The following is a 12,251-nucleotide window of genomic DNA, read 5'->3' on the forward strand; positions in this document are numbered from 1 at the left end:
TTAATTCAATCTGAAAAGAAATAACTTTCAGATATTTTTAATATACTCTTTGTCTTATTCAGCTACATAAAAATAGGTATTCTTACTTACTCTAAAACAATTAAAAACAGCACTGTACAAATACCATATAAATTAATTACTTATTTTGTGAGTATAACAATAATAAACTTAAGTAGCTACTGAATATCAGGCAAAATAAATCCTTACCTCGTTTTCATTATTCCCAAATTATATTCCAAAGATGAAAACATTTTAACATCATCCTGTAAAGCAAGATCTTTCTAAAATAACAGTATATTTAAGATGAGCTTGAGTGGAGAATACGAGGTTTAATTATTTTACGTTTTCTACATATACAAACTTCTTGGCTGCATAGTTTGCAACTACAGGCAGAAAACAAAAGAGAAATGAAAAAACGGCAGAGAAGATAGATAGCAAATGCATACTGCTTCAGGAAGTAATGGTAGAAACTAGTGTTTGAAGAATATTAGTACTCTAACAAGACTCTAACTCTACTTTTTCAAATTTCTTCCTGGAATCAAGGAGAATTTTAAGACCTCAGAAGTAGGGGATGTGGGGGTAGGCGGCTGATTTCAATGGGTTGCAAACAGCTGCCCAGAAAGGAGATGCCGACAGAGCGCACATTTATACTTATGTGCTCTGGGTCAGAGCTAAGGGCTAAACTTAGGCTCTAAGTGCCAATCTATCACGTTTGCTGAAACGGCAGCTGAGTTCAGACTCTCTGAAGGGAATCAGAAAAGGCATACAGTGATCACGAACAGTAGTGAAAAGCGCTGTGATAAATGCTGCTACTGTTCTGCCGCACCACCGCTGTGTAACACACCACTGCAGCAGAGGCAGCAACCAACAGCCTCGCAGATGGCGTTTGAAGCGTTAGGAAGCGCAGCGCGACCAGGGGCGAGCGGGCAGGCAACCGGGAAGCTGTAGCTAAGCTGGAGAACACCAGAATACCAAGTTTAGAGATCAACTGCATTATTTTAATAGTGTTTAAAAATGATAACTGCTAACTCCCTGTTGCTGGCTGGTTTTAGCAACTGACATTTTATTGTCCTTCACACAATACAGGGAGACTATTTTTTTTGCTTCCTACAGATAAAAAAATAAAGCTCTACAAAGCCTTTGCCTTTTTTTTAACTGCTTAAGCAGCCAGCTGCCAATGAAGTAGAGGGGCCAAACGTCTTCTCCGGCAGCAGAGAAGAGTATTTTTTGTTCTCCCTTTGAATAAATTCTTGCTGACGAAAGAATTAAGGTATAGATTAGACTTTTGACTGGCCCATTTAAAATGGGTCAGTATCTGTATCCAAATAATGCAGAAATGAAGTAGGATTTGCTGGGCACGTTGACCACTGCTCAGGGCGTCGACCAGGTATTGATCGAGTCTGCTGTTTGAATATTGTGAATGGCAGGTGGGTTACAGCTGACATCTAGGGTTCTGCCTTGGATTAAACACAACTGTAAAGCATTCCCAGACGCACTGAGAGGGAAATACAAAACCATACGGTAGTCCATCCCTCCCAAGTTAGGAACCATGAAAACAGCTGGAAATGGGGGAGCTTACAAAAGTTTGCATAGAAGCATTAAGGTTTCATATAGAGGAAATTTTATATATATATACATATGTGTGTGTGTGCACGTGTGTGTGTGCTTATTTACATATGTATATGTGTATACACATATTATTTACATATTTATATTCATAAAAGGATGTTACATATTATATATTACTTTCTCTTTTTTTCTTTCACAATCAATCATTTTCAGTACATGTTCTTTAACCAGCTATAATCACTGGTTTCCAGACGAGAAGGCCAATCAGACCTAGAATCACCGGATTAACACAGAATTGGGAATCAGGGATATGAATCATAGAAATTAACACTAAAAACTACAGAAATAGGTTCTTATAAAAAGAGAGGAAGGAAGGAAACCCATCTCCCAAGAGATAAATTCAAAGGACTAAAAGGGCTTTAATAACATACATCTCATTACACTGTGACAGTGACACTGACTATGACAGTGATGACAGATGGTGGAATGTGAACACTGCAATCCATGAGAGAATAACTAAAAAAACACCACTCTCAAAACTCCAACACAGATTACCTCTCAAAGACAAAACTGTATGTGCAGAATATCTGTGAAATACTGTAAAAACAACCATAAACAGAAAGTTTGGGGGGACATCTAGTGTTTCTAAAAATTTGTATATTGTTTCTTTTTTACCATAGCAAAAAAAGGATTTAACGAAATGCTGTATACTAATTTAAATTAGTAATAATCCAGATAATTTTACAGACTTTACAAGTATGTAACCAGATGGCATCTGTATATTTCACGCATACATCTCAGAACTACACATATATGATCACTGTTTTAACTACTGTAGGCATAGTCCAATCAAAAATTGTGAAATGAGCATTTTTAACTAAAATATATTCGCATGTTTCCAGTGTGATACTGCTTTTTACTGTCATTAATGCATTCAGCATTTCTAGAATGTTGGTAACTAATTAACTGGCAAAGTAAGTAAGTTGGACAGCTTTTAAACTATTTCTTAAGAGAATTAATAAATAAATCATTCAGATGAATTCAGGCATAAAGTGCTTTACAAAATAAGATCAGTAAGGAAGTTCAGTACATATATAGTTTTGTGTAATTAAATCTGATATTTGCTGAATAACCATAAAATCAATACTTTCCCATAAATCAAGGAAATCCATAGAGCAGGAGACAAAGAAGGGTTGCATTAAAAAAAAAAGATATATGATCGAAAATCATGACTGTAATCCACAGGGAATATACCACGGTATCAGCAATACTGTCCTTTACCAAGAACATTGCTGGGGAAATGATTGATTTTTAAAGGGAATTACTTACCAAGAATAACTACTACATTCCAGCTAAACACTTCAAATCTTAAATCACTGAGAAGACTGAAAATCTTACACTAGTCAGGATCATTTGGAAAAAAAGATTTCCAGTGCAGGATATTTTTTGCATAATATAAAAGTACCTAAAAGGAAATCCATTCAAGATTAACAGAAGTGGCTACACAAATGGAACTGTTCGTAGAAGTGAAAACATTAATCAGCGCATTCCTTCCTCCCATCTGCCTCAGGATAATTAGAATTTTAGATTTTTTTATTCTTAGAAAAATCAAAGTTCTATTACCGGGTATTAAAGGTAATCTGTAAAGGGAAAGAAAAAAAAATGAGTGTATCTTCATTTTATTCCATGAAGTAAAAGGATGCCAAAAGCTTCCCCCTCCATTTTCTGTAACCCCAGGGAGATTTCATTTCCTCAGCCTCTGAGTGAAGTTGTGATATCCTTGAAGAGAGCTCTTCTCTGAAGTGCTTTTGCTTAGTTTGGAAAGAAAATAGACCATGGCCAGAAATTTAAAAGGCGTTTAAGTAAACATTAGTTGCTCTCCCAGTAAGGATACATTTCTGATATAACCTTCTACAGTCTCCATGATCTACAGACTCTTTCAAGATAGACAATCCCATCAGTATTATTAAAAACAATTAAAAGAAAGAAAGCCTTGTCCTCCTTGCATAGGTCACTCAGTGAACAACTATGGATAAGACTTGATTACTGTTAAATTAAGTTGGTTCTTACTGAAAAACTTCCCTAAAATCATATAATAGTTTTTACTGACAAATAAATGCTAAAAATATTAATTCTTTGCAATCTAGGATATAGTCACAAGTAGCTAGTAGTCTTTACTTTCTTTGACATTTAAGGAGCAGTTAACATCCCTCCTTAATCATACTAACATCCTTTATTGCAGAGCACTGGAGAAGCTAATTCATTTCCATTCTAAACCATGCTTACAAAATAATATTAGAGCTATTTATTCACTTATTTAAGGCTTTGCAAGTCCATTTTGTGCTACCAAAGGTTATAAACATACACGAAGAGAAAACACTGTCTCTAATAAAGACAAGATTTAATCTTTCCACGTTCTTACTTTAAAGGCACAAAAACAACAGAGAACATGAGTAAAAAATAAAACAAAAACTAAAAATAACAAAACAAAAAACAAATAGGAAAAGATGAGTGTCACAAAAATATTTAAGGACAATACCTGTTGTATTAATCATACTTTTTGGTGTAGCTCCTGTTGCAGCAAATATATTAGGCGTACTACCCGGTGGCAGTCCACTCCCAGCTGTAGCGGCTCCAACTGTGGTAACAGCCAGGCTACCTGGTGGGGGTTTCTTCACCGGTACAACCACGCTCCTGTTGAAAAGAAGCAGCAGATTACCAGAACTGCACAATGGAGTTACCAAGAGTTTATGTTTTTCATAGATTTCCACTTTGTTCTACGGCTGTTGAAAAGGAACACATAAAAATGTCCACATGTTTTTTTAACCTTTATGGAATAGCTGTAAAGTTAAACTCCCATATTCCAATGCATGGTTTGCAGTTCCATGTGATTAGGAAAAACTCATCTAATTTCTCTTTCAATACCCATAGAACGGAAACACCACACCACTTGATTGGTATGATGTGGAGACCGGTATTAGCTCTTGAGTTCCAGATTTGCAAAGAAAACGTTAAGTGTTGAAACTATGGTAGCATACTAGTAGTATTTGTATGTGCAGTATTAAATGAATATAGGTCATTTGATGGTCTCACCAAAGCTATCTGAGTTCACAGGGTTTTTTTCAGGTCACCTGAACATTTAAATACAGTACTTGATTCTTCAGTTCTTCACGTATTTCCTACTTGCAAAAATAGCTGATTATCAAACATAATTGTTCACTGTCTTGTGGAAAAAATTTTTATTCATTTAACTCAACAACACATAGATGTAAATGGAATATGCAAAGTGTAATATAAATATTTAGCTGCAAAATATTGATATTATTCTTATTTTAGTATAGCATTTAAAAGGCAGTCCTGAGAGTCTGTAAGCTTTTAGGAAGAAAATAGGGCTTTCATACAAAAATATATGACTTACTGCATTCAAACAAATACATTTTCATCTAATCTTAAAGTGTTCTTTTCTTTCAAATTTCAAAACAAAACCCTTGCTGTACACAGTAAAAGGGAAGAAGGAGGAAAAGATCACAGGGACATTTAATTAATACTTTTTCAACATCGGTCATCTGTGATAGTAAGACAGGTATGTTTACATATATCCACCAGTATTCAATATTTCATTTCCTATTTAGTATTTCCATTTCTTTATTATACAAAAAAACTATTAATAAAAACTCTTTTTCAGTAGAAAATGTAAGTGAAAACCAAACCTGAAACAGATAATTTTTGTAAATGTTAAAAATAAATTTTCATCATTACACACATGCTTTCTAGCTAGCAGATATACTTTTTTAAAATTAAAAAAAATCATTGTGATCAAAAAAAAGACCAAGAAAATACAACTATTGGTAATAGGGCCACATTTTGCAACATAAGTTCCTTTATTTATCCTTATTGACTAAGCAAATGAGACTAGGAGTCTCATTCCCAGTTTGTTTTAAACACTGCACCTCAATTAGAGGAACTGGAATGAAAACAGTCACTCAGGAAAGGAATCCTTTCTGTTAGCTAACAAAAGAAAGAAAAGGATTCTTATGAAGACAGAAAAAATTCATACAGGTTCATTTGAACTGATAAATATTAAATCTAAATCTAAACATAAACCTAAATTTAAAATTCCAAATGCTTTTGCTAAAAAAATTATTAGAATGTAAAGAAACTCTAGCTCTAAGCTCAGGGAAAGGTATAAGTAATGTAAAAAATGATTTTTCTCTTCTGTCTATAACAAAGAAATATTTATCAAAGTAGTATAAGCTGTAAGACATTTTTCCGTATTCCAGAAAAAGCACAACCAAGAATAATGAAGAATGTGGACAGATATTTGCAAGAAATTGTGTATTTGCTACCTTCTTGGAAGCTTAGAAGCTAAAACCATATCCAGTTGACAAACTGATTGAGTCATCAATTGCTTCACCAGACATAAGCATCTCTATGCCAAACACAAGCGTATGTGGACAATAGACTGGTTTTTATGAAGAACCCTGAAGGAAGCATCAGTCTCAATAGCCTTCAATAATCTTTCAATGTAGTAGTAAAACAGCATAAATTACCTCACAATTACCATGAATCAAAAGGTGCATAACAACCTTTTACAGTACCATAATTTGTTTATATCTGTCTAAGCCCTCAATTTCCATGGATTTTAATTCAAAGATAGTCTAAATTCCTTCCAAGTAGATGTAATTGATGATGCAAACTGCATTGGTGATGCTATTGTGATTACATACAAATGTTATTTTTTTGTGATCTCTGCTTATTTTGAAGTGTATGAAATGAGCCATAAACATTCTTTTTCACTCTTTTTAGGAGGGATCACAGCATCAGTTAATGTCCCCATATTCTGAACAACAGCTTTCATTAGCACCCTGCAGCAGGTATTGCAGAAAGGTTATCCTAGGCATAACGACGGTTTTCTAACTCCTACCATTTATATTAGGTGAAGAGGAGTTTGCACAGTACTCTACTGATTAAGATATGCAATCAAAAAATAATTGTTTTGGTTTGTAGTTAATAATCTCTCAATTCCTGCTGATACAAAGTGTTTACATAGCAGCATCTACAGGCAATTATAGCCAGATTTAAACATGTAGATTAATCTGCTCCTTAACACTACGGCATTCCCTAAAATTAACTCCTATGCACACATAAAGATCTCTAGCTCAATTAATATTTCAGTCAAATACTTGAGTTCTGGCTGTTCAGCAATACCAAGTACTCAAGAATAGAGTCCCTTATGGTGCCATATAAACATAAAAAGAAATTAGAACTTGTATCTTGAACAAAAGCATCTCTTGATTGCATTAATTGCAAAGAAATTACTATCTAGAGAACTGCAATAAAAAGTCCAAGATTGATATGAATGGAGAATGAATAGGAATGTCTGGGTTTTGAGGGGCAAGAAGGAACGCACAACTCCCAAAAGTCGCTGAGAACGGTCCATGTTAATGGTATCTATATCAGCAGGTCATCAAGACCCGAATAGGAGAACGTGTGTAGTTTCAGAAGATATCCGTATCTGGAGACCAAAAACAGTGAACAAACTCTGATGATTGACAAAGGTGGAGCAGGATGGAGACACTGATGACTGCCAGCTCCAAAAGGGTACAAAAAGCCATACCCAACCCAAGTGACATGAGGAGGACTTGATGAATCCTGGACCTAGCATCGGGACACAAGCATTGTTGTACCTGACTGCTGGACGGACAGCTTGAGCACCCTGTGCTGGTGCCTGACTGCTGGACAGACTCCTTAGACACACACACATTCTAGTGCCTGTGAGCGTGAGACTGTGAAAGTGAGAGTAAAACACATTTTCTTTCGGTATTTAGTTTAAATAAAATCACCTTCCCTTCCTATAAGATTTGGCACTCGTATCTGCTAAACTGCTGATAAAATATTGCAAAGGTATTTCCTACTACTTTACCAAAGCTAAATTCAAAGTCTTCCTCTTTATCTTCAGAAAGCTCAGTGGTCTTTCAGAGTACCTGAAACATCACCTAACTTTCCAAAGCAAAGATCCTAATCAGCTCCACTTCCTGGACACAACGGACAAGACTCCCATAAAGGCAAAGTCTACAGACTTTTCTCAAGAGTTCAGTTTGAGGCTGAAAATCAGCTCCCACGGGAAGAATGGACAGTCCCCCATATTATGTAAATATTAACGCTCTACCTATTGCTGACTTTCTTTTGTAGGTCTGAATGAGGATGTAAGACAGTTCAGGTGCCAATAAATTACAAATTATAAGAAATATCATGAGAAACATCACTCCAATAAAAACAGGCAGGATCAGTGAGACATTTCTGTTCTCGCCTGAAGGAAAACACAGTTTTATGATGTCATACATGATACACCTTGTCAAAATGTCTCATTTCTACCAATAAAGCAAAATACTGTGTGTGAATACAGAATGACATGCAGAGGAAGGTTAAGAAACTATATGAACAATGAAGCGGGGTGGACAAAAATGTGGAAAAAGGTTAGTGTAGCAGCAGAACAAGAAAGGTGAAAGAGAATGACTGACTACTTTCAAAAAAAACTCTCAAAACTTTCTTTAGCCAATCAATCAATCAACCCACTCCAACAGTATACACAGTGAGAGCAACATGTAAATCAAAACAAAACTTTATGTAAGAACCACAATTATTTACCTGCGGATAACATGAATGGAAGACTCTACCGTGATAGATGCTGTACATATATCTTTGTTGGACATTCAGGTATTTCTTTCATTAAGGAACAAAAATCTATAGATTAGATGAAAAGGTCTTACATATTTCTGTAATTTCCTTTTAGGCCTTTTTTTTTATACATGTTTCAGATTTCCAAAAATGTTCCAAACTGATCCACGCTTTCTGAATCACATCATCATGGTACCAAATGATCCTTAATGATTTAGTAAACTAAGGCTTAGTAGTAATTGGCAATGACAACTGATTCTATTTTTCTGTTCATCTAGTAGTTTACAATTCTATTATGAGTTGTGACTAGCAACCACTAGCCTGTTGCTGTGTGAGTGTCCTTCTCAAATTCTAAACCTACTCCTGAATATTTAAGCTGAGTGTCAAATCTACCTACGCATCACTCATGCATTGCCAGTTCATCAACTTCCCTCAGCAAATGGCTACAGAATTTGGGGGGGGGGGGGGGGTAGATTTATTGAACTGTAAAAAGAGAAAGCGGAAATTAAAAAACCCCTCTCAGTCTGATCCACATTGCGTATCTCTTTGCAAGTTCAAACACAATCTTTTATCCATTTTAACATCCAAAGGTCCTCAAACTTAAGTCACTCTGGTCAATCAAGAAGTCAGAGACAGGCTTCCAATATGAGATTTTGTGTACTGTCTATATGAGCATTGGCAGTTATGGCAGAATTACTGTACACTTTTCTGGGATGCATGAAACCTTATAAGGCTGAATTAATGTTCTTGCTCCTCCATTCCTCTCCTCATAGCAGCCGAAAGTATGAGAATTTTCAAGAAGTACTTTTTCAAAAAGTAGTATGGATTTCAAGAAAATTTTTCATAGAAGTATTCCATGTCAAACAGCAATTTCTGCCAGATGTTTCAGAAAAAATCACAGTAGATAAATGAGGCATAGTCTGATATTACATCTCATCTTGTTTCTACAGTTAAATTAACACAACCTCTGAAAAGAAGGTTTAATAACTCCTGTCTAAAATTTATGCATGTTCTCCATATTTATACAAACGTTCAGTCCTTTATAAAACATGCACATTGGTGATTACACACTGTTCTTCCTGATTTCAGTCCCACATTGTGATCTGAATTTTTAACAAGTGTTTGTTAGCATGTATTAATGCCACTTTTTGAACCCTACTTTAGACATTCCTCTACAAGGCTGATTGCATTAAGGTGAGATTTGTTTGAAATCAAGGAGGAAAGACATAATTCAGAAACAACAGACATGGAGAAGAAAAACTGTATACAGAAATGAGAGGTGCACTGAAAAGATACAGAAGGTTCACAGAAGTACATAATCTTTGAGATTCATGCAAATGAACCTGTAGCGATGAATGCACAGTTACTGATTTTTTCAGTCATTTGATACTATACGTTCATCAAAACATCCAAATGTAGAGTACATAAAATGACCCTACTCTACTGAACTAACAAAACTGTTTCAAAAAAAAAAAACAAAGGAAATCTTCTCAGGTGTGGTTTTAGGACAACGACATACAGGTCATTGGTCCTGGCTCTAAGACCAAGCAGGAGAGTGAGTTTTAATATTTATACCCTGAATGAAATTTCTAAGCACTAGTACCTCCCTCACATTCAGGATAAATTAGCTCAAGTACCCAGAATGATCTTAAATATTGACAAGAAACAAGGAAAGACTACATGATATGAAGAGCTAACTCTATGAAAAAGAAAGATGGTCTTGGTTGAATAGACAGTGAAAATATCGGAAATCTGATGAGCCTGAAGAAGGTGAATAGAATATATGCTAAATTGTCATGTATTAAGTGCCAGAAACATCTCTGAAAAAAGAAAAAATTGCAAAGGAACAAAGAATATAAGATGTAAACTGGGGATGGGTAAGGAACCCGATCCTGCATCTACCAGCAAAAAAAAAATACCAAACTCACTAGCTAAAAAGTAGCCATTCTGTGAAAGTCAAAAAAGCTTTAATAGTGATTTTACAAAAACTTCTTAAGGTCTAAGTAAGACAAAAGATCCAGTGTAATTTTCAGCTGTACATCCAGTTATTCATGTTAAAGAGTACAGAGATGCTGGTTTTCTCCTGATAACACATACATAAAACTTCACTTAAGATACAGCCACAGCTCTACGCACTGAATATGTAAAGATGAACACCACAAAGGTTATAAGAAGAGTTTGAAAAGATCTAACTGTACAGATTGCTAAATGATAAACAAGCGAGATGAGAATACAGCTTGATGAAAAAAATTTAGGGTTAATATACCCCATTTTGGTTGACTTTAACCTATTCATAGGTTTAGGATGAATTTGCTCTAAATGAAAAGCTGAGATGAAGGTCCCTTCCACCTTTTTTTCCCAACTGTATTCAGCTATTCAGTGGGTAAGATATTCATCAGGAGTTCAGATGATGCAATTTCAACTCCCTTCTCTGTCTAACAGGATCCAAAATCATATCTCCTGTTCTCTGGAGTGTATCTTAACTGCTACATTAGGAAAGATCTTCTGGAAAGAGGAACTCTCAAGTCTTTCCTTTGGACCCAGATCTCCATTGTACAAAAAATCGTGAAAGTTACTGAGAGCTAATTGTATCGAAGATGAGTCACTTAATCCCCACACTACTGGTAGATTTTTTCATTCCCATGTTTACAAGCTATTGCAATAGCCAAAGTAGTGGGGAATGCTTCAAGTAGACGCTTCCATTCTAACTGACCTAACTTGATTCACAGGAAAAATGTTTTGCCTTTTCCAATTATTTTTCATCAAATTTAAAAAAAAAAAAACAACAACTCTTCTTGGGAGAAAAGTAGAAAATGTTTATTCATAATTCATTTTTCTTGTTTTTAGTTTTCAGGAAAACCAAATCTATTTTTCAGTAGTCATCTTTTGGAGACTCTACTGACTATTCTTTGAATGTAGTCTCCTAATTTAGATACCATACTGAAATGGCTGATGCAGACCACTGTAAATCATTGATCTCCTAAAGATGCACAATAATAGAACAGATATATAATGAACCAGAGAATCACAGAAAAGTTGGGGTTGGAAGGGACCTTTAGAGATCGTCTTGTCCAATCCCCCGGCTCAAAGGAGAGCTACCTAGAGCAGGTTGCCCAGGACTATATCCAGTTGGATTCTGAATATCTCCAAGGACAGAGACTCTGCTTCCTCTCTGGGCAACCTGTTCCAGTACTTTCAGTGTGTTTTCTCACATACAAACAGATTATCAACAATCTTTCCAGTACTTGGGTTTTTTTTTAATTTTTAAGATGGGATTTTCCACAACTCTTAGCATTGGTTTAAATACTCCTTCTTAAAGTGGTAGGAAAAAACTGTTAGAGAAAACCCATGTTAAGAATCACAATCATGCAGAACATGTTCAAGTAAGTTGGTTAACTGATGTGATTGCATCTGTGGTACATGCTCAACCCATATCATGAGAGAGAAGATAAGCTTCCTCTCCAGCATTCTTCATCTTAATTTTACCTTTTGAATTCTTGCCTTTTTCCCATTCTGTCAACCATTAAAAAACAAAGTTTGTTCTAGTAAAACATACAGGGACTCTGAGCAGTACTTCTAAATATAGTTTACATATAAAAAACATAGGTATGTATCTAAACGTACTTTCTAAATGCTTTCTTTCTTAGTACTTATGCCAGATACAATATGACTGGAATCTCACCGAGTGTGAGATTGCACCTTATCCAGCATACTTTTAAAATTGGCCCCAAGGACAATTTATAGGGAACAAAAAAGACTAAAATAGGTCAAAAAAGTGGCTTTTGATATTTCAGAATATGCTTGTAAAGATTTTATTGAGCATTTAAATTCCCATAAGGATCCATAATATTCCATTTTATGAAATGATAAAGCATTAAAAGTGAGTCAGGATGTTTAACAGCAGCAAAAATAACTTATCTCACTTCCAAGAACTCAAGAATTTCTACATATGCACAAATGCTTCCTACTGAAATAATTCTACTAAGTATAGAAAATATACGCAA

General features: G+C 35.2%; 1 protein-coding gene across 13 annotated transcripts in view; it reads right to left on the reverse strand.

The window, feature by feature from the left end:
* Positions 1–12,251, reverse strand: part of NBEA (neurobeachin) — a 530,623-nt gene that overhangs the window by 290,398 nt on the left and 227,974 nt on the right. For 12 of the 13 annotated variants that reach the window (XM_068930067.1, XM_068930069.1, XM_068930074.1 and 9 more), the window contains one exon: positions 4,109–4,263. In XM_068930067.1, the coding sequence (XP_068786168.1) occupies positions 4,109–4,263 (155 nt within the window). The remainder of the gene's footprint in view (positions 1–4,108; positions 4,264–12,251) is intronic. The other variant, XM_068930068.1, reaches the window with a different exon arrangement.

Source organism: Struthio camelus, chromosome 1 (assembly GCF_040807025.1).
Source record: "Struthio camelus isolate bStrCam1 chromosome 1, bStrCam1.hap1, whole genome shotgun sequence".
Taxonomy (NCBI): Eukaryota; Metazoa; Chordata; class Aves; order Struthioniformes; family Struthionidae; genus Struthio; species Struthio camelus.